General features: G+C 37.9%; 1 protein-coding gene across 1 annotated transcript in view; it reads left to right on the forward strand.

Moving 5' to 3' along the window:
- CCDC171 (coiled-coil domain containing 171) overlaps positions 1-23,318 on the forward strand; it is a 164,957-nt gene that overhangs the window by 125,012 nt on the left and 16,627 nt on the right. Inside the window, exon 26 of the mRNA XM_058424068.1 lies at positions 17,877-18,027. Within this exon, the coding sequence (XP_058280051.1) occupies positions 17,877-18,027 (151 nt within the window). The remainder of the gene's footprint in view (positions 1-17,876; positions 18,028-23,318) is intronic.

The raw sequence follows: 23,318 nt of genomic DNA on the forward strand, positions 1-23,318 counted from the left end.
CGTGCGCCATAGTAAGCACAGTTGTATGTCTCTGGCAGAGGGTAGGTTACAAATGCTTCCCCATACAGTGATCATCACTTTTAAAGCTGCACAAAAAGCTCCACAGGTGGATCTTTTTTCTGAGAAGCTGCTTAACTTCTTCACCAGCTTTTAAATACTACTCTTCTAATTCAGGACCCCATTTGGTGATAGCTGCTTCTGGTTTTTTGTCTCATTCCAGCTTCCATTCTCTTTTGACCTTCCAATGATTGCAGAAGCATTTCCAAGACAGCCTATTCTATCATGAACTTCTAAGAACACAAACAGTAGTATAAAAAGTTGCATTTCAAATTTGTACAGACTGCTTACTTGTGCTATAGCTAATCCATAGTAACGTATGTACTGCACTGGTAGCGCAGTGATGTAAACTTACTTGTTGTTTACCCGACAGCTTCCGTCATGTTTGGTTACTCTGCGTACACAATCGGCTCCAACAGTTCAGTTTGTATCTCTGTTAAGTTCCTTTCCTCCTTCCCTCTCTCCTTTTCTCTTTCACTTCTCTTCCTTCCCCTTCTGTCCCTCTTCCTCTCCCTATCTCTAGTTACCATAGTGGGTTTTTGACAAGTTTCTAAGCTCGTTGTAGAGATTTTCTTAGAAAATTTTCCTTTTACAGCTGGGAGTCAACTAATTGATGTTGATTTCATGTAAAACTACATTAAGAGCAATCCTATAATCTTGAATGAGGTAAACTGTGAATAAGCACTTTATGGACACTTTTCTTCAAAACCAGTGGAACTGTTTGCCTGCATGTTCTCTAGAATTGCTGTAGTTAGTCTGTGGTAAATATGACTCAGTTAAAGGCCTTATTATCTGCAAGGATTAGACATCAGAAGTTTTTTCCCAAGTCTAAATTTATTTGTGTTTGATTGTATATAGTTAAAAATTGCATGAAAAATTAAGATCCTAAATTAGACAATGTGATAGGGATGAAGCACTGCCTATCAGAACTGTTGAGTACTGATAGCAGATGACACTGTTGTATTTTTATTATTCATGTGCCCAGTTTGTACTAGGTAACTGATATCAGTAATTAATTACATATCCACTGGTCTGAGTGTATTATTTCTTCATCAAGATGTAATTGATACTAATGCCAAGCATTTTTACCTAAAGACAATTCAAAAATCCCCCAAATAAATCTGATTAAATTAAAATGTTTATATATAAATAATTAAGCTGATAATTATCAGTTTAGGTTTCTTCCGTTTGGAGAGATAGAGACAGAAGGATAGAAACTGGTATGAAAGAAACTTCTTGAAGCAAATTTAAGTAACTCAGACACATATGTTACTATTATGTTTTAAAGGAATTATAGTTGATTTATGCTAAAATGATAATAAATGCTAATGATTTATGCTAAAATGATAAATGCTAAATATTTATTGGCCTGATCCAATCTATCTGAAGACATGACTCCAGATATTAGTTGAACACAGAAAAGGAACCAGAAAAGGATTTGGGGATTCTGGTTGACAGTGGCTTCACACGAGCCAGCTGTGCCCAGGTGGTCAAGAAGGCCAATGGCATCCTGGCCTGGATCAGCAATAGTGTGGCCAGCAGGACCAGGGTAGGGATTGTTCCCCTCTATTCAGAACTGTGTCCAGTTCTGGGCTCCTCCCTCACCCACTATAGGACAGACATTAAGGGGTTGGAATTTGTCCAGAGAAGGGCAACAGGGCCGGGAAGGGGTCTGGAGCACAAGTCCTGTGAGGACCAACTGAAGGAGCCGGTGTTGTTTAGCTTGGGGAAAAGGAGACTCAGGGGACACCTTGGTTTAAAGGACAGGGGTCTACAAAGTGAGGTGGGGACCTCTCTTGGAATGGAAAATGTAACCTCCTTCCCTGCAAATTATTACAACTTTGAAATTATGGGGCTTTGAGGCAAAGATGTGGGAAATGGAGTAACAGTTCTTTATCACTATATATGTATATGTACAACAAGACGTACAACCAACAGCCAGAACCGCAAACCCTGCGAGCCCTTCTCGGCCGCGGGCCCTTCCCCCTCGGTGCAGTCCCGCTCACCGCCGGCAGGGGCGCTGGTGGCTCCTGGCGGGCAGGGTGGGTGCGATGATTCCCCACAGCTGCAGGGGGCGCTGTGGCGCGAGTCCTGCCGCCTCCGGCCTGTTTGGTGATGGAGGGCGGGCCGGCGTAAGGGAAGGGAAAGGGAATTCTTTTAAAATCCCCCAGTGGCGGCCGAGCCCAGTGCCCCTCCAGGTGGTGAAATGGACTGCAGCAGGAACCTCAGAGCAGCCGGCTGGAATAGCAGAGGCAGGCACACCCTGGGTGGCCAACAAGGGGTAGCAAAGACTCCCGATCCGTGCTCGGAGCCACAGAAGTCCGGGCGGACACGGGGTGTCAGGTTAGCGTAACAAAAACCCCCAAGCAGCGGCAGAAAACAGCGGGGCTGGGAGCGGCAGGCGGGCTGCTGCAGGCAGCTGCCCCAAGCAGCCAGGAGAGTCTCCCTGCAGGAAAGGATCGGGGCTCGGAGTACCCTTCCCGGTGAGGGGGATGGCCCAGTTCAACAGCTGCTCTTGCGAGCAGACGCTCACCCATGATGAGGAGATGCAGTGCAGGACAAAAGCTCTACAGTGGCAGTGAATCCTCTGGCCTCGACAGTCCGGCACCAAAACCACTCAAATCCCGGAAGAGAGAGTGAGAGCGAGGGACTGGCCCAGCCCTCACCTGCGGCCAGAATCTCATGGGATCTCTGCACTTCCCTAAAGAAAGGCTCTCAGCCAAGAGACAGCAGCGAACTGCACCCTTACCCCTACTCCTCCTCTCAGCCACATCTTTTGTCTCTTAACTATTGTCATGACCATCTCTTAGGCAACAAATGGGAGAAAATTTCCTGAGAGAAAGAAACTGGAAAATCCTTACCTCCAACAACACCTCATTGCTCTCTACCACTACCTGAAAGGAGGTTGTAGTCAGGTTGTAGTCAATCTCTTCTCCCAAGCAACTAGCAACAGGACAATAGGACATAGGTTCAAACTGTGCCTGGGGATTTTCATGCTGGACATCAAAAAGGTGGTAAGGCATTGGTATGGACTTAACAGGACTATGGTGGAGTCACCATCCCTGGAAGTGTTCAAGGAACAACTGGATGTGGCACTTAGTGCTATGGTTTGTTGGTGTGGTGGTGTTTGGTCAAGGGTTGATGGTCTTGGAGTTCTTTTCCAACAATAATCATTCTGTGATTCCTCCAGGTGGTTTGAGATGTTTTCATTTTGTCTTGCCTGTCTCTGCCTCCTTCTGTGTATGTCTCTCTCTGCCGCACACTGTTGTGCTCTGCTGCCTGTGTGTCCTCTCTGCACACTCTCCACTGAATCTGAGCTCTCCTGGCTGTGCACTTGCTGCCATGTGCACACTGACCATGTGCACCCTCTCTCTGGTTCTCTTGCTTTCCCTCTCCTTGTGTGCCTGCTCTCCCTGCCCTACATACTCTTGAGCATTCCTTCAGTCATTCTTTGTCTGCTACTCTGCCAGAGTCTCGCTCTGTCTTCTACTTCCTGTGCCTCTATCCTGCTCTATCTTGCTTGCTCTGAATCAGTCTTTCTGTCCCTGCTGTCCCTCTGTTTCTCCCTTCCACCTGCCCCATCTTGCTCCCTCTATCTTCAGCATGTAGACGTCCATCTGTTCATGCAGGTTTAGGAAGTCTGTGTGGGATTTATATGTACTTATTTGCCATTTTTAGGTGTTTTGAGGTAATTTAAATGAAACGTGCAGTAATAAAATGAAGACTTAGAGTTTTAGTAGTAATATAGTCAAGTACTGACGTATCTTCAGTGTTAGCATATAATCATTACAAATTTATGAAGGAGTAGGTTCTTACCATTTATGCATTCATGCATGATTTAGTCATGCATTATCTAGTTGTGCTGTAGGTCCACTTTTTCTAATTAATTGGACAAACATAAATGTAGTTTTAGGAGCTTCCTAATTTGTATTTATTTTCACTTGTTTATTAATTTTAGATTTATGCTTGATAGATTAGATGGTGAAAGATATGCATAATTCTGCTGATACTTTTCCTCAAAATAATAAACACTTTCTCATTTCTGTGTTCACTTGTCAATAAAAAGGTTCTTACCAAAATGAGGAAGCAAGTGATTTCAAAGGTAACATTGTAATTCTGTCATCAGATCTTATCCTTTGCATAGGGCTTGTCTTTCAAACATAAATAAGTTCTGGTAAGAGAACTTAATGACAAGAATTAATCATGGAGCAGCTGCTTAAAAACTGTATTACTAGAATTTTAAATATTGTACTTCAGTTTTAAAGCTTTTTTCTTTTATTAATGTGGCTGTTAAAAGAAAAAAAAAATCTCTTAATACTTCAGAAAAAAGAAATGTTTTTTAGAGAGTCTTAAAGATGCATCATGCCCATTCTTGTAGTGTTTTATTTTTACTTCCACTGTTTCAGAGAAGGAACTATCAATTGTATTATTGAGGCCGGAATACTGCCTCCTCTGGAATCAGATTGCTGTTTCTTGTCATGTAAAACTGCATCTTCCTTGTCCAGGAGTTCAGCAGGTACTATCAACAGTAGCTGGGCTGCCCTCCCATCTCCAAAAGGACTAATTTCTTGCCTAGTGTCAAAATTTGGTGCTTCTGGACTGACCACATGCCTCTCTAAAATATGCCGTTTGAAGAGAAAAGTGATTCTTTATTACTCTGCTGCTACTTTACACTTGCATTTTGAACTGGAGTACTCATAAATAAGTAAATGTTTCAAAAGCATTAGAGTGGGGTAAAACCTCTTGCAAACCTGACCTTTTGCAAACTTCAATATATCAAATATAAATTTGTTGCAGGACTTTAGCAATGACTGACAACTAAGTAAAGTCTGAATAACCAGATTAAGAGATGTAAAGTGGAGAACTCTAATTTAATCTTTTTGAAAGTGTTCAACTGGTATCTAGAGTCATGTCTCCAGATATGTTATATCATGCTGCTAAATATTTAGAAGCAATTTTAGCTTAATTCAATATAATTACTATAAAATATAAGATTAATTTATATTAGGAAAATATTGTTTAAGGCTTTAAAAAGGGAGACATTTTCTAAATGCCAGTGATGTTGGAAATTTGCCTTCTATAATTCGACTTTCACACTGCTTCTCCTTTCTGCCACTTAATTGTTCATCTTCCTTTCTTCTTCACAGCATTTCTGTTAGCAGTCTTTTCCTTCTTCTCCTCTATGGTCCCTCTCTCTTATTTCTCTACTCCTTATCATTACCCTTTTCCCCTCACTTTTTCAGCCACCCTTGTACTTCTTTATTTCTTTGCTCACCTTTCTTCGTCTTACTAAATTAGGACAGATTATCTGAAGAACCTTCTCGGAGGATGTTGTAGTTAACTGGGACACTCTTGCTCAGTATTGGGGGTTAAGTTTTCCTGTGGAATTCCCCCCCCCCCATCCCCCCCATAAGTTGCTAGGAGACTAAATACTGATAGTTAAAGGGTGCTTAACCCGGACAAAAGGAGTTGATCACTTAGTTTAGGGGGAGGAAAAGGCTCACAGGAGCTGAGGGTGGGGGTTGTTTTGTTTTCGGCTCTCAGTTTTCCGGGAGGAGGACGGTCGAGCCACGACCGTGGCTGCGTGGATTCCACAGTTAACAGAGGGGTTTGGTCCTGAGAATTCTATCATCTGTTGGAGCGCCCAGGAATTCGGATTTTTTTCACCTGCCCTGCTGGATTTTGGGTCAGCCCGGGTCCAGCCGCCGCAGCTTCTCCAGCACTGCTCCCTTCGCCTGCCAGGACACCCCCTGCCTGCTGGGGACAACCCACCACTTCCAGCCATCAGCCCGGAGCTTCCACCGTTTCGGTTTGGTGCCCTCGGGGTCCCGAGAGATCAGACTGCCCGGGACTCGTGAGACAAAGCCCCTGGGGGTTCTTGGTTCTTGGTAATTGCTGTTGTTGTTTGTCTGTCCTGTTATATTTACTAGTAAAGGACTGTTATTCCTTTCCCCATAGCTCTGACTGAAAAGTTTTTTTTTAATCTTCCGAATTATAATAACACAGAGGGAAGGATTTGAATTCCCCATTCCTAGAGAGGCCTCTCCCTAGCAGATACCTGTCTTTTCAAACCAAGACATCCAGCCATACTAAGTCTTGGCCTTATGGATCATAAACATTAAAATCAGTGTCTATAATCACCAATTAATCAATTACTGAAAGCTCTCTTTGTGCCTGTGACACTAAATTTTACATATTGTTTCATAAGCACTATTAGTTTTGTAAAAACTTTTCAGCTAAGATTATCCTGATTATCTTGAATGCCAAAGTTAGTATATAATAATTTAACCTTTCAGTTATCTTTCTCAATGGAAAGTTTTCTTTTTTGGCCCTATCGAGCAATCATGTAATTATCTGTCCACTTAGACTTTTTCATATATTTATATCTGTTGCATGGGAGTGATATCTTAGGAATTACCTGTGCTAATATGCAAGGAAGCTCTTTAATAACTGTGTAAAATTTGATCTTAATTTGCTAAGTTTATTTATTTAGTTATGCTTCTGCTTATAATCCTGGGATTTTTTTTTTTCACCTGGTTACTAGGTGCATCTTATAACAGGAAGCATCTTACCTGTTTCCTACTCACTATCCTTTCATTAGAAAAATTACCCTAGCATCATGGTGATCTCAATAGGTATGCAAAGCTGCCTCAGTCAATAAGAGCAACTCCTGATAGCTGTAATTGAAAAATAAAGCATTATTTAATCACAGAAGATATCAAATCTAGTTCTCACAACACCTTGTTAGGCAGATATTTTTACTTAAGAAATCCTGTCTTTCAGAATTGTTTATCTGTGCACAGCATCTTCAGAAAAGGAGTAGTTTTCACAGAAAGCGGCTATATAAATTTGTGACTGTTTTTTAGAGCGTGTACAGTGTGTACCATTGTAAAGCAAACAAGTCCATTAAAAAGCATAGATGTTTAATTGTTGTTAATCATGTGGGCTACAATTTAAATTCATGAAGGGAAAACCATGAAAGATTGGAATTTTCTGGAGTCATATTTTTTGGACTGGTTCTTTTAATTTCAAAAACTGAAAAAATGCTGAGCAAGTGAGCCTAAGCAATAGAAGTCAATAAGGCAGCAGACTTTATTACAGAAATATTTAGAAGAAACAGAATCAGATTATTTTCCATCCTTATATTTAAAAAAACCCAAAGCCTTCTTCAAATGCTGAAACTTTTGTTTTGTCTTTTTTTTCTTTTTTTTTTTTTTTTTGCTTAACTGCTTAGAATCCATTATTATAAAATATGTCTTCTTGTCATTCTTATCAATTGCTTACAAAATAAGAAAAAAATATTAAACATTGCACTATATTGGTACAAGAATTTAATAATGGAATCACGGGACACATTTCTGCCCAGATAACTGCATTTTGGTGGGCCTTGTAGTTAAAGACCTGAAAGAGGAAGATTTTATCTACAACTTGAGTGAGTTTATTATGGCTTAGTGATTTGCTGATTGATTTCATTTGCTGTCAGTTAAGGCTCTCTTAATGTCAAGCTTTCTTTGCATAATGCCTTGAAATAAAGACTCATGAAGATTTTTCACATAGATGCTGCTTATATGAACTGACCCTGATTTGCCCTTCTGCTTGACCGTGTAAGTGACAGCAATTAGACAAAAATACAGCAATGAATATGCAACTTACGGATTAAGAAAAATACAGTAAACCTTTCAGAACATAAAACTAGGCATAAAAAACAGGCTGTTCTCTTATTTCCACACTTATCATGTATTGAAGAAGTAGACTGGGATAGCATCCCAAGTGCTATATTACTGAGGTAAAATTTGAAGAGAATAAGTTTTTAAAGGATGAAAAGTTAATTATTTAAAACTGTTTTGTTTTACCAGATTCTAACAATTGGTCACTGATTAATTTTGGTAGGGGGTTTTGTTGGGTTTTTTTTGGTGGTGTTCTGTTGTTGGTGGTTTTGGGGGTTTTTTGGTGGAAAAGGTTGTGTAAATTTTGCCTTATAAATGCACATATGTTATTACCTGCAATTTTTTTTTTTCATTGTTATTTTGCAGGAATCATGGCAAGTTATTTTGAAGCTGTTGTCTTGATTTTTCTTTTAATGAATTGATTGCTTGTCTAGTGACATGTGTTGCTAGTATCCTTGGATCACAAATTCCAACATTATTTTGGACTGTGCAAGCACAAATTCTTGGGATTCATAAAATCTTTGCTATAAGTGTCCCAGGACTCATATGCTTTAAGTAGGGCACTTGATACTTGCCAATTGCCGTACCCAATTTCTTTATACTATTTTTGAACTCTCCTTTCATTATGGTCTCCTCTCATTTTTGATCTCTCCCTGTTAAATGCGAAAAGGTGGTAAGAAATTAGGTGGTGAGGAGAGAATGGAGACAGCTGGAAGGTTCTCAGATTAATGAAAATAGGATGAATGTGGAACTGTTGTGTAAACCTGAATAATAAGGATACACAGCCTGCATGTTGGCAAGTTTACATGCAAAGGATTGGATCTTCTATGGCTTTTAAGAAGATAAAATCCATGGAGTTACAAAAAAAATGTTTATCCTCTTGGAACTTTGATAGAACTGGAGATTCCTCTGGATTGCTTCAACATCAGGATCTTTTTTTTTGATTAAACAGCAGTTCTAAACTAATTATCAGAAGGGAAAAGTAAACCCTTCCACCTGTGTGGGCACAATTATGTTGTACATTTAATGCCTGAAAGCTGCATTTTAATTCTCATTTCTCTCTGTTAAGAGGCAGATTTTTCTTTTCCAATACCATCACCTGTTTGTGGTTCCCTCTCTTTCTGCTTCATTTTAATTGACAAATACTAAAGGGAGAGCAAAGCCTCCTGCCATTGCCAGAGTGTATAGTGCCTGACTTTCCCTCCATCCAGTTTTCCAGTCTCAAATATTTTTGTTTTTTGGTTAATATTGTGCAAGCAAAAAGTTAGAAGTTGAAGTTTAAATTATCAAGTTTTTACATGTGCTTGCAAAGACCACAGGACTGGGTTTTAAGGAGAGATTCCTGTACATGTCAATATATGATGATTGCCTGTACCTTGGCAAAGGTCACTATCCTAGATGCTTGATTTTTTCTGCCTTATTCCACCTGAGACGTGCCACAAATTTTACTCCTTTGGGAAATAGACTGTGGGACTGAACAAACATTTAATGCCTAGAGGGCACACAGAATAGCAGTAAACTGGTTGTCCCTGCTTAAAAACAGATTGGGCAGGGAAAATGACAAAAACAGAAAACAACAACAACAAAACCAAAAAACACCCCAAACAAAACAAAAATATGTGCTAAAATGTCTCCAGAATTTTTCCCAGCTGTCCTAGGTTACAGTGTAAGATGTGCCCAAAGTATGTATTCTATCACCATCTACATGAGCTGTTGAAACTAGGTTGGGCAGTGTTTCTCTTGCCCCCTCCCTCCAGACTATCTTCTGTTAATGGCCCATCAATGCCCTGCTACAGGACTCATAGATAACTCCCTCCAGGAGCTATCTCTGTTTAATGGGCAATCAAGGACCCATTACAAAACTGATACAATGATATCAGCCCATTGTGAGATGCTCCACCCAGGGGGAGGAGCCAAGCATTCCCACCTGGATATAATCTGGGATTTGGGACAGCACAGGCAGCCTTACCCACTGGATTCCCAGAGGACAAGAGCTACCAGACCTTTCTGTGGGAACACTGCTTCAACAAGACCACTTCATCTGGACTGCTACCACCACGGTGTCAGGTTGTATTCTGACTCTGTCCGTGATCTTTTGTACTATTTCATGTGTTTTATTTTATTTTACCTTTTTTTTTCCTCTCCTATTAAATTGTTTTTTTCTGACTTGGAGACTCTTGCTGGTTTTGCCTTCAAGCCAGCACACCAGCCTTCACCATTTTAATTGAAATATCTTCTGAAAAACAGTAATATTTTTGAGTTCTGCACACATTTACTGTCCTATCCCTCTTTGAACCCATATAAAGGTAAGCATTTTTACATGATTTGTGGAAAGGATTTCTGCAACTTACCTACACACTTTCTGAAAAATTGGGTTTTTTAGGTTTGTTTTGAAAATGGCTTCTACTATTTCATTTAATGTTAATATGTTAATATTATTGAATATTCCCTGTTTACCTTCTTTATACTAGCCATGTTTTGGCATTGACTGTCATAATCACTTTTCATTCTTGGACACTGCATCAGAAGTTTCTTTTCAGGCTGTTTTCCTCATTTATGAACTACAAGAAGGTGAAGACAGTAGAAATAATCTGTAGTTTCTAGAGTTTGTCATCTGTGGAAGTGGTTTCTGTGTTAGCAACATTCATAGGCATTCATAAATTGCCTAACTGCAAGTAGTGGTCCAGCTCTGAAAACTGGATGAAGGAAATAGTAAGGCATTAACATCAGAGGTAGTTTGAAGAATGCTACTCTCTTGGGTTTTCTTAAATTAGGATGGCCTAAATTAATTTAGGCCTTTCAGTTACGATTCAAAAGGCAGGCAATTACCAGGTCCTGATGTGTCTGTCAGTGTCCATTCACCTGGCTGCTGTCACTCATATTCATGCCCCTTGTTATCCTAAAGTTAGGCAGTTCACAGCCTCTTGTCTCCTGCTCTCACCCAGAGCTAAGATATCTCCATCTGTAGCTTGTCTGTCCAGCTACCTGGACCAGATATATTACTCAACTCTTTCAACCTGTTGTTTCAAGTGAACAGCATTCTTACTTAGCTTCTTGACCTCTTTCACAGAAGAGACCAGACTTTAGTATAGTGGAGTCTCACTCATCCACCAATTTTTAGCTTGTGTTTGTTGAGATTTATTCCTTTCTGAGCTGAGCGAACCTGTCATATGACAAACACCAAAAAGAAATCGCTTTTTCCCCACAAGAGTTTTCTTCAGCTGTAAATCCATTTTTGTAGAACTAAATATTCAGAGACGCTAGGAATCATTTTATCTGAACTTCCTCAGATTACGGTGGTTAAAAGCAAACTTTGTGGGGAAAAAAAAAAAATTATCTAATACTAACCTTTAAAGATAGCAAATTGTCGAGCTCAGTGGTGATGCCACTTCCGTCAGACATTTGCTTTGGAAAGAGGGATGCTAATGAATGTGCTCATTGTGAGATTTGGTATTAGGTCTACTGTGTTCTCTAAACTTCCTCCTCATATTTTGGAAAAACAACAACAACAACAAACCTGTTGTCACTGAATTTTCTAATAAAACATTTTCATAGTATAAATTAAGTCTTGAAAGTAAGTCTGATTGAAAATCTACCCATTTGCATGTTGTTGGGTGGGTTTTAATGTTGTTTAAGAATGTATGAAGCAAATTAGTTATTTCATTAACATCTGAGTTTAGGCAGAATGAAGGGGGGACACCTGTCTGTCCTATATTTGGCAGTTAACATTAGACACATTAAGATTCAGACAACTTGAATTTCACTTGACATTTCACCTGAATTTTGATGAGAAGTTTTACTGTCTTCTTTCTCCTCAAGAACAAATGTGTTATGGGATACTATCATGTTTTGTAGTAAGAGTACATCCTGACTTTTCTGTAGTGCCTGCTGCTGTTTGGTTCTTCTCATCAGTGGTAATGCATTATGCTTGCATTAGGTAGATTTTCATGCTCACTTAAATGTAGGCTTTATAGTAGTAGTGTCAGAGTTCTCTCTCTCTTTCATCCCTGTCTAAAATATACACTGGAAAAGAAGCTGATATACACTGAAAAGAAGACAGGATACCAGCCTGAAACTTCTTTCAGTTTCCATTTCTTTCTCAATAAAAGCACTTACTTGAAAAATTCTAACCCTTCCTCACAAACTTACAGTCTTTATTCAAAATGAATGTTTAAGAGGATGGGATGTGTATAATGGGTAACATTTTCCCCATTTGTAGCTTAAACTACAAATTCTTTGGGACAGGAATTGTTTCTCTTTCACGTTTTGCAAGCAACTGAGCTTGACTTTGTGCAATAGACAGTGAGAATGGTCTTTGCTTATAAATACTGTTGCCTTTGATAACTTGCACTTCCTTAATTTTAAGTGACAATTTTCTTGCATAGTCCAGAGCTATTTCAAAATAATCAAGGCTGCAGGCAGCTAGCTCCTTTGATGTAAAATTCTCAGGATGCTTTCCGGCTGGTCGTACCAACTAGACACATTTGTCCTAATTTATCAGTTTCTAAAAGATTGAGGTAATTTCTGAAAGTCTTACACTTTGTAATAATTTTCATGGCATTTGTTGTCATGCCCATCCACTGTGGTTTCCAGTAGAAGCACTTTTCCTTCTGTCGCTGTCAATTTCAATGCTCCCTTTTCAATTTTCTTGTAGGAAGTCATGTCATTACCTCTTGCAGAGAATCTAGCATTTTATTTAGAGCTTCATTCCCTTGGGCTGTGTGCTGAGACCTACAGGGCAAAGTATTTGTTATTGAAGTGAAGGGGATAGAGTTAGGCCCCATGTGTGGCACTGAGTCAGCTTTCGTTGCGGGGGGGAAGTTGTAACAAAACTGACCTGCTTTTTGCCACATTTAAATTGTGCATGCCATGCTTGAATGGAACTGAACAAAAAGTTTAGTGTTGAAATGAGATACAAGGAGAACAAATCATTAAAGAAGTGCCAAGCAGCTGCAAAAATACAATTTTGCTGAATACAGTTTCCCTTGAGGTTTTTTCCCCCCATGCCAGAGAAGCTGCTGTATTTATATCCTTCACTGATGCCACTACACATTTTGGACTATGGGTCAAGGCAGCCAGGATGGATTTTCAAATGCTCAAATGTATGGGGGAAATTCATTATAATAATTTCTTCTCCAAATATAGCTCTTTTAAATTATAATAATTATAATGAAATCTTGTTTCTGCAAACAAAAAGTAATTGATGTATATTTTGTTTTCTGGACTCATTTTAATGAATCTTAACTGATGTCAGCTCAAAGCAAGACAGTAATGACAGGCATACAGAACTCCATTCCATGGAGTTTTGCTTTCACGCCAGTTGTTTTTGCCTGAATTCCACTTCAGCCAAACTCTGTACCGTAAATGAAATTCTCAGTCTTTTCAGATTCTCTGGTAAGCACTTTGTTATTTAGTTAACCAGTGTTAATCTACCATTCTTCTGAAGTTCATTCATTATTCCTTCTCTTGTTCTTTTTTTTGCTTTTTGTATATGTAGTCCTCGGGTTTTTGCAATATGCTAACACTGTGTTTAGTTGAAGAATTCCTGAAGGAAGAACCAAGCAGTCAAACGTGAATTTCAACTTTTCTGTACGTGTTTGGTTTTTAAAGTATATTGTGTAAAGTAGATGGTCCTCTTACTCTGACTGCTCCATCTGATGTTAAAAAGTCAATGCTTGTATTGTCAGGCTGTTAGGTTTTTTGACACCTTTTAATAAGCAGCATTTCAGCATAAGTTTCCCTTCCATTAGGTTTATTCCTTCCAAATATGATATGCAGTTCTATGATAACAGCAGACAAAAAGAAAGTCCTGAGATAATGTAATAGCACTGATATAAAAATAAACTGGGTTTTATAAATTTGGTATTTTATTTGTAACTTTAGAATAATGTAAAAGTTTAAATGGAAATTTTCATTCATTACAATTTGTAACTCATAATCCAAATAATTTTTTATACTGTGTTCTCAATGTTCAAACACAAAGGATGGGAGACAACGTGTGTAGTGTTTTAAGCATGAATTTAAAAGGCCTTTTTTATAATGTATGATAAATAAATTAACACTTTGAGAGATCTGATAATTTGCATATGCGGATCTGTGTATCTCTTGTATGTTTCTACTATAACTTCAGTGAGAACAACTGAAGTTTGTATAACATTTGAATTTCATAATTTTTTTTTTAAATATTGGTTTCCTTTTTGCTTGAAATTTCTTGAAGATTGTTACGTAATCTGTCATAAAGTACTTTCACTTTAAAGAACTCCTGCAGATTGAAGTCTTTCAGTCTTGTGGATTTACAGCCAGCAATACATGCAAATGTAGTTTTACAGCATCTATAGCACTATCCACCTGGAAATTACTGGTTATAGAAATGGTGTACAGAACTAGACAATGACTGGTTATTCAAAAATGCAGGGAATGTCACAAAAGTGGGTTTACATGGTCTCTGGAGAACTATCCTATGCGTAAGTGTTCTGAGTCCTTTTAAAGATTAAAATGGAGAAAGAAAGCATGGCTTAAATGTTGCTCTTTTGGTCTGATGTTTACTGGTTTGTGATTTTTAAACAGCATCAACTTAGTCAGTTTTATTTTTGCTCTCGACTTTGGTTTCTCATCTTCACCAACATGTAGCCAAAGCCAAAACTTTTTGTGCTTATCCTCATATTACAGATCAGACATTTCTGAACAGGTCATAAAGGCCTTCTCCCACTCAAAATCTTCAGAGGTCTTTTTTCTAATTTAATAAAGATCTAAAGTTTAAAATACCTAGTTCCCTTATGATATGACTAACATCTGATTTTGCACTCAAAGGTGGTTAAAGTGCTCTTAGGAATTTTCTAGATAGGGATACTGTCTTAAATGTTCAATAGCTGTAAAAAAAGAGATTGTTAGAAGTATTGATGCTTAAAATAATCTGTACAATGAAAGTTACATTTGAGAATAGAATTTGGGCACTCTTGCACTTTTTTTTTCTTCCTAGTCCAACAACTTCAGCCTAAAAGCATCCTTTTTCCATGCCATCTGTAAGAATATAGTTTTACCTTGTGAGTTGTAGCCAGTTATCTGGGGATTCACGTATCTGAAGTTTTCATGAAGCTGCCTGTGTCTTGTCATAGTGCTGAGCAGGGGTCTCCTTTCACAGACACTTTTGGATTAAAAGCACTCCTACCATTTGCTTCTGCCATATCAAGTAGCATGTGATGTAGGATATTGATGTCATAAATAATAGTGACATCCTCTATACAGTAAAGTATTGTGTGGAGTGAAAAGAAAGAGATTACTGGTAAATAAAAAAAAAAAAAAAAAAAGCCATTCAGCATCTGATGATTTCTTCTTTTTGTTTTTTTATAATTACGGAGCAATTTTTTTACAATTTATGCTCTTAAAATTGACAATCTTAGGTAAATTTCAACCACTGGATTTGTGTTGCACCCCTAGGATGACTTTGTAATCAGGATGACTTTGAATTAGGTTGAGATTGGAAGGGACCTCTGATTGTCCTTTGGTCCAAGCCCCTGCTCAAGCAGGGAGGAACACCTAGAGCCAGTCATGTTTAAAATCAGTATTCTTCAACTCCACTGTTTTTGTGGCCTCCTTGATTAAGTCTTCTCCCCACTAACTTTCCTGTCTAAATATGTTTTAGATTTTTCAAAATGAGTTACAGTAGTATTGGGTCCTATAAGGTTTGGGGATCACTATGTCTTGCCTTGCTGAACGCAAGTCATTTTCTGGTGTGTATTCTTGAAACAGTTTGTGTGTAACTGAAGACAAACTTCTGTTATTTTATGGTCTGTTCCCAATTTTAATGTCACATTGTACCAGCACATTCAAAACAAGAAGTGCTTGCTTAAATGCAGACCATGAAGATGTGTATAAATGCCAAATTTTATGTGATGAAAAATAGTCAGGAGTGTTGCTGAAACATCTTATTGTTATGTATATTTAAAAACTATATATACATCTTACTGCTGTGTGTACTTTAAAACAAAAGAAAACACTTGTTAGCAAGAGTAGAAGAAATTTCTGCAGAGCTAGATTTGCCATCTGGGAAATTCTGTTAACTGACTTTCTCAATCACAGAAGTTTCCAGAGTTGCAGATTAAATTCTGAACTCCTTTTCAGATGCATTTAATAATTAGATGACAGAAATTATAACTTGCAAGTGGCCAGGTTCTATACCCATTCTGTGTGTATCAGGCTTTCCAGTAAGTGGAACTTTTGTATTGTTGATGACAGATCTGTCATTCAATCTGTGACAGGTATAAGTTTCTTAAAATCATTTGTGCCTTACAGTGGCACATGTAAAAACCCAATATATTTGCCCTTCCCCGGATGTCATTTAGAGTAAGTATTCTTCATGCTCATGCCACCCCCTGGAAGACCCAAAAATAATGTTTGTCCTAACCTGTTACTGAGCAAGAAAGACCTAAACTAACCCTTACTCTTTGCTAGGGAGTTGGGATTTACTGAAAGGAATATGTACATATGGGTGCATAACTGCTATTTTCCACGTTCATAAGGAACCATTAGTAACTGCAAAACTACTTTCATCTGGACTAAAAAGAAATCTAAATTATTCATTAAGAAAAACAAAACAATTGCTATGTGTGAAAATAAAAGTTCGTGAATACATTTTTCCTAGATTTAAAATTTTCAAATTCATTAAATGAGAGAACAAAATAAATATCTGAATAGGTCAGGAAAATCTGGTTTCAGATAACTGCATGGACTTAGAGTGCCTGTGGAGAGGTAGGATGAAGCTGTATAGTGGCTTCACTAGCTTTGTAGTAGCAGAAGGAAGAAGTTAAGGAGATGTCTCTTTACATTCTAGTTCAGTGGAACTTTTAAATATCATGTGTGAAGTAGTTAAAGAAACACATGAGATTTTTTTTGTGTGAGATTTGAGACACAGCATGTTATGCAATGGTATAATCCTTGTTTATGGGTCACAGCCCTAGGTAATAGTCCTATTTCAACATGTCTCATTTTTAATGTGTGAGCAGTTGCCATTTGAAGACTTGCGGGCAGTATTATGTGGAGATATATACACATTCCTTCTTGGTATTATTTCTAAATAAGATGCAGCATTTTAGTAATGTTGAATGTGAAATAAAAAAAATTAAAAGCAGGATTAGGCTTACAGAGCTATGTGAATACACTATTAGGGTTAGTATTTGAAACATTTGGGGTATTTTTCTGGTAAGAAAAGATATGTTGGTGTTGACTTGCCATGACAGTTTTCTACACTTGACAATAAAATAACCTGATTGGTTTCAGTGATGTTATTCTGAAAAGAAGCAGTGTGTTTGAGAACAAAGAAAGGAAGACAGTTAAACCCTTAGTGAATGCCTGTTAATGGTACTAAGTTTGTGAGTCTGTACTATAGACATATTCAGACGGCCAATTTCATATTATCTGTAATATGTTCTTACAGTTGCAACATGCTACAGCTCATTTCAAAGGGGAAAACTGTAACTTATAAAATGTGATTAACCTGCTGTAAAGAAGGCAATAATCTCAAAAGTTAGACTATTTAGGATATATATAAAGATACCACTAATGTCAAATCATTTGTTCTCTCTTGTGCTGCTAACTTTATTATCAGTCTGATCGATATTACACAAATGGGACATTCTTACATTATATACATGAAAACAATTCTATTTTCCCAGCTATACTGTAATCAGATTATTTCCTTCCAGAGATCTGTAGCTTTACCCGTATTTCCTGAGATCTATATTTCTTTTGTTTCTGACAAATTAATTTCCTTAACATGAAGTGCAAGGACTCATTTTGAAAGTATGAAAGTTCACCTGAAATTGCATAGTGATTGTTTATAAACATAAATGTTTTGTTTATAAAATAGTGTCAGCTCTTCAGTGCAGTACTGTATTGAAAACAGCTCACTTTGTAATTAAGGTGCACAGTCATTTGCTTTTCCATGAAGCTATCAATATTTCAGATTTTTGAAGAAGTACAAAACCTTACGCTGGACCTTTGGTTAAGTCCTGACTTACAACCTAAGTGCCTGGTTTACAACTTTCATTTTATTTTTTCCAATTAATAAAAAATTAGATCTTCTGTAATGATACATGCTACTTGGCATTTAAGTATAGCTTGTCTGGCACTGATGATTTACTTTACTTTTTAAAGGCTGTGATTCAAAGTTTCATGGAAGTCTACCAACTTGCAGTTTCCAGAGTTGAAATATTAGTGAGAGAAACAAAATCTCTTCAGCTTCACATTGCAGCCCTAAAGTTCAGGCTCCAAACAGCTGGTCTTCATGAAAGTGACCTTAAAAATGGTAAGTCTGCTTTTCAAGTAATTTTTGGTCATTTGAATATTGTTTCTTACCCAGCATCTCCCTTCATGCTGTATAGTTTCTGCAGGGAAACACGGTATTTATCTGTAAACATAATAGAAAAATAAAAACAGTGTCAACAGAAACTTTCTGAAGAGAAAAGGAATGGCAAAAATTAACACAAGGTTTAATTTTTACTACTCTATCTTCTACAAGGACCTCTTCATTGCTGCGAAAAAGTATACACTGTGAATTTTTTAGTTTTACCAGTACAGTAAATAGTTGAACTTTGGACCTGAAGAATTTTACATCTAGAGATGTTGTATGTTAAACCAGAATGTTACTAGCTTCATGTAAACTAAATGTTTTTTAGGAGATCTGAATTATTTTTAGATGATTGTACTTATGAATAATACTTTTCAGTAAACTTACAAGGTTAAAATTGAATTTCAGGAATCACTTCTGAAAATAAAAATATCGTTACTTGGAGTTGTTTAAGGGTAATAGGTGAGTCTTCAGACTTGAGATCTCTCTCTAGGGGAATTACTAAATGCAAAATTATTTGTGTCATGCAGGCAGGATGCCACACACATAAACTGTCATAAATATATAGCCAAGTATCTCTAGGATGAGACTGTGTAGGACGTGCAACTTGCATACACAGTGTATTTCTCCCCCATCTCTTCTTAACTCTTCTACAGAGGATAAAGGAGAAAGCTTTGAAGAGCATTTTATTGGATGTTCTTCTTCTTCCTTTCTTACTGTCTTTTCTTTTAGTCTTGTGTAGTAAATGACCATAAAGAAAATTATTATTGTTTGTCTTTCTTTTTGAAACAGAAGATCTGTAAGAAGAGAGCTGTCACAATGTGAATGACATAAACAAACTAGTAAACATATATTCAAAGGCTGTGACTATGTCTTTGGCTTTGTTTTTTTTTCCAACAGAATTAGATTAATTTCTTATCCTGTTTCTAACAGAACAATTGGAAATTAGTGCAAATATAAACTGTATTAATCAGTGCTGAATTTGAGTTTTAATGTTTTGAGGTCACAATTGTTGATTGAAAACTTTTATTTGTGATTACAAAACTTTTCTAAGAAATGAAATTACTTCACTGAAATTGCTTTTTTCCTCCTCCACCCAGACTCTTTTGATGTCTTCTGCTACGTTTATGTATGTCTCGCTGAGCGTGTGCCCGATGTAATTGGACTTCTCCTTTGCCTGTTATGATTGTTTTTGTTGTTTAAATCAAGGTGACCACTTGTTTACTAAAGATTGGGAAGTCTGTCAGATTTGCAGCAAGATTTGTTTTCATTTGGATTGAGAGAGCTTTTAACAAAGATTATGCTAGTGCTGTCTGTGAAGGACTGTACAGTGGCCCGATACATTACAGTGAAAACCAGTTCTCCACTGTTGTAATTAAACTCTGTGGTTTTAAATTAGTTTGTATCTGCATGCAGTGTCAATGTAAAGATGATACTATTTAGCAGGATCTCTTAGCCCTCTGGGGAGAACAGTAGTTCTTCATTTAGGTGCAGTTTAATTTGAATCTAGGCCTAAGCATTAATATGAAGTGTTTTACAATTTTAATATAAAAGTGAAAATATTCAGAATGACAGTCTCAAGTTGCCATGAAAAAGTGATTATGGTATATTTTGCAATATTTGGGTTTTCTGTAAATTTGTCCCTCGTATTTGTGAAAGTTGTATTAAGCATGAATTTTAATAATTTCAGGCATCACAGCTTTGCAGTGTGACTTAGATTTCAACATTTTAGTTGGTACCATTTTGATTTGATTTTGAGGAAGAAGTTCTGCACTGAATTGCTTTCTCTAACAAAAAAAAAGTACAACAGATTTTTTTTGCTTATTTTAAATGAAAATGAGCAGTGACTTCTGGAGTACATATTTGGTTTCAAAATTAGACAAGCTTTGTTAATTTTAATTCACTGTCTTCAATCACATTTCCATTGCAGATAAATTTCTACATGGAAGTAACAAATACATCACTTGGACTGTATTGGTTGCAGGCCTTCATATGACATTTGTTTGTTCTCCCTGGACAGTAACTACTGCTCAGTGCTGAAATACATTTCTGAAGTCTTCCAGCTGTGTATCATGCGTGGACTCTTACCTTATAAAACTGGGTTTTATCTCACAATGTTGTGGCTATTTCCTCATGTCTTTTATACTAGTTACTTAAGGGTCTTGCTTTGCCAACAGCCTATTGCATGCAAGTTTTGGCTATTCATCAGTATTAATACTTTCCTAGTTTAGATGGTATTGCTTTCCTAATTGACCTTTTTGTACTGAAATTTCATAGCTATGTCACCTCTTTTTATTCATACCACTTCTCTGCTGCTTTGGATTTTGCTAATAATTGTAAAAACAAACTGATGGAGGAAAGTTGGTGATTCTAGCTCCTCATCTTTTATCTCAGACTCTGAATTGTCATCTCCATCCTCCAATCTGTTTCTAGTCCAAATATTTCCTTCTAGTCAATAGAGTTTAGATTCTGAGATTACTATATGTGGTCATACTAATGCCAATGGAGAGGAACAGGAAGGGATATGATTGTGATGGACAGAGGTAAGATGAACACTGGAAATACTGCTTATAGAGAAGAGAATCATGTGGGGAGAAGTCAGTGGCAGAATGTCTCTGTAGTCTTCATTAGTGCCAAGCTATCTATCTGTTTTAGTGTCCTCTGATGATTCTTACTCTGTGGAGAGAAAGGCCCTGTGCATTTTTAATTCTTGCAACTCTTTAAAATTCAGTTTGGTTGAAAAACAGCTTAGGTTTTCTACCTGTCTTCTCTTCTTTTCTTCTTCCTGCTCCTCACCACCGCCCCCCCACCCCCACCCCCCGCTCCTTTTCTATTGGTCTCTATTGCTGTATCTCTTTTCTTTTGGCTGGGAGGGTTCTTGGTTGGCTGGTTTCGGGTTTTTTAACTTCTTCTGGGTTTTTTGTTCTTTACCAACTGCTTCTGAAATGTCCCTTACATTTCTAAAATGTCCTATTCATTTTTTTTTTCTTTCTTCTGTCAGGAAACGGTGAACATTTTGTAATAGTCCTTCATGCCTATTTCTTGTTCAGGAACATTCAGTAATATAAGCATCATGAACTGGACTGTATTGAATTCTGCTGCTTTTATTAATTTTTATTCTTCTTCAGATACATTACGTTGTTATTATCCTTACACATTCATTCAGAGTTGCAGTCATAAGTAGACCTTGAACTGAGAGCTTAGAATTGCTATATTGTGCACTAGTATAGTCATAAGCAGTTTCTTTGTGGGTGCTGCCAGGCAGTGTGTCATATTTATTCACATGGCAAGTATGTGAATCCATTATGTCCAAGGGGGTTTTGCTGCAAGTGCAGTCTTGCACAGTATGGATACAGTGATATTCTGATTTCCAGTGTGACTGGACATGTAGGAGGAATAGTGAACAGAATTCAATTCATTATAGAATATTTTCAGAAAGTTTTCTTGTAGCATCCAGCCCTAAGACTTTATACCTGATGTTAGTACTGATGTCAGAAGTTGAAGAATGTGAAATAATCTCGTATCAGTTCTGGCAAACAAAAGCTGTTTGCTATGACAAGTGCTTCTTGTCAGCTGTTTCTCTGAACCTGTATGTGTACTGATCTGGTGATACTCCTTCCTTTTTGTGTTTTCACCTTAGAATTAAAGGAGAACTGAAAATGAAGAGGAAAATACAGTCATTTCTAAAGATTAGGAAAAGAGAAAAGCGTTGTGTATGCTGCAGAAATGGAAATTGGGGGACCCAAAAGGACAACTATCTAAAAGGGGGAGAAAGTGAGTTTCAGATGGATAAGGATGTAGTAGAATTCTCTAACTGTGAAAACAACTGTTGTCTTTTGATACTTCTCCTAACTGAGGTGAAGGTAAAGTCACTCATTGGTTTATGTGACTTTGCATCATATCTTTTTCACCACAGTTGTGCCTGTATCTGTCCTTCGTCTGGAAATGTGTAGTGATACCACTTAAAGTATTGAAAATACAGAGATGGTTGGGTTTTTTGAGGTGAGAGAAGCAAGTAGAATGATCTTTTGGATAAAAATTATATATTTGTTCTGGAGATCCTAGTGATTGACATATGGTCCCATGCTTCTGTGTTGAAAAACCACATTAAGCAAGATGTACACTTTTCTCTCTACTCAAAGCAGTCAGCTCTCAGTTCTCATGATCGACATGAAATTGTTCATAGGCAGATGAAATATTTATAACTCAAACTTAACAGTTAACTAATTCCCTGACATTTTCTTCCTGCTTAACCAGGCTGATAAGGACAGTGGTTTTACATGTCTTTCCTCCATATCCTTTGTTTCCTTGTCACCAGTTCAATCTATGTTTTATGGCAAAGACCTGCATCTAACAGGGATGCATTGTCCTAAATTTAGAATTATGAGGATGGAACTAGAGAGAAATAAAAAATCCTAACTATTTGCCTGTTCTCTTGCTGCACAAGGGAAAGGCATTTATTGGTGTCATGTTAAATGTCAGAGTGTCTTTCATGGGCCAGAGCCATATCTCTGATGTAGCTGGAGGAATTCTTCCCAGATGTTGCAAGATGTCCTAAATGAAAATTCTCTGTCATTGTTTGACGCTGGCCCAACACCAGGCACCCAAGAAAGTCGCACACTCACCCTCCCCTACCACAGCTGGGAAGGTGAGAATAAAATTTAATGAAGGCTTCATGAGTTAAGGACTGGGAGCAAACACTCCAAAGGCAAAACAGGCTCAACTTAAAGGTAAATTGTGGATTTATTACTAACAGAGTCAGAGGAAGATAATTAGAAGTAAAATAAGCCCTTAAAACCACATTTTCTTCCCTCAACCCCTCCTTCCTTCCCATTGACAGCATAGGGAGACAGGGCATGGGAGTTTTGGTCAGTTCATCACCCAAGATCTTCCACTGTTCAGGGAGAGGAGTCCTTCACCTGTGAGACCATGGGGTCGTCCCCAACACAGGAAACCGTTCTCCATTAACTTCTTCAACGTGGCTCCAATTTCATGATCAGCAGCCCTACCCAAGCTGCTGCAATGTGAGTCTCTCCCACAGGCACACAGTCCTCCCAAAACTGCTGTGGTGTGGGTCACACTTCCACAGGGTGCAATCCTCCAAGGACAGGTTGCTCCAGCCTGGGAGCAAGGGCCCTCTCTCTCCACCAGGTCTCCCTCTGGATCCCAGCCTCCCCCAGACATCCACCTGCTCCAGCATGGACACCTTCCCCACAAGCTGTGAGGGATCTTTGCATCTCCTGTGAATC

Source organism: Hirundo rustica, chromosome Z, assembly GCF_015227805.2.
Source record: "Hirundo rustica isolate bHirRus1 chromosome Z, bHirRus1.pri.v3, whole genome shotgun sequence".
Classification (NCBI taxonomy): domain Eukaryota; kingdom Metazoa; phylum Chordata; class Aves; order Passeriformes; family Hirundinidae; genus Hirundo; species Hirundo rustica.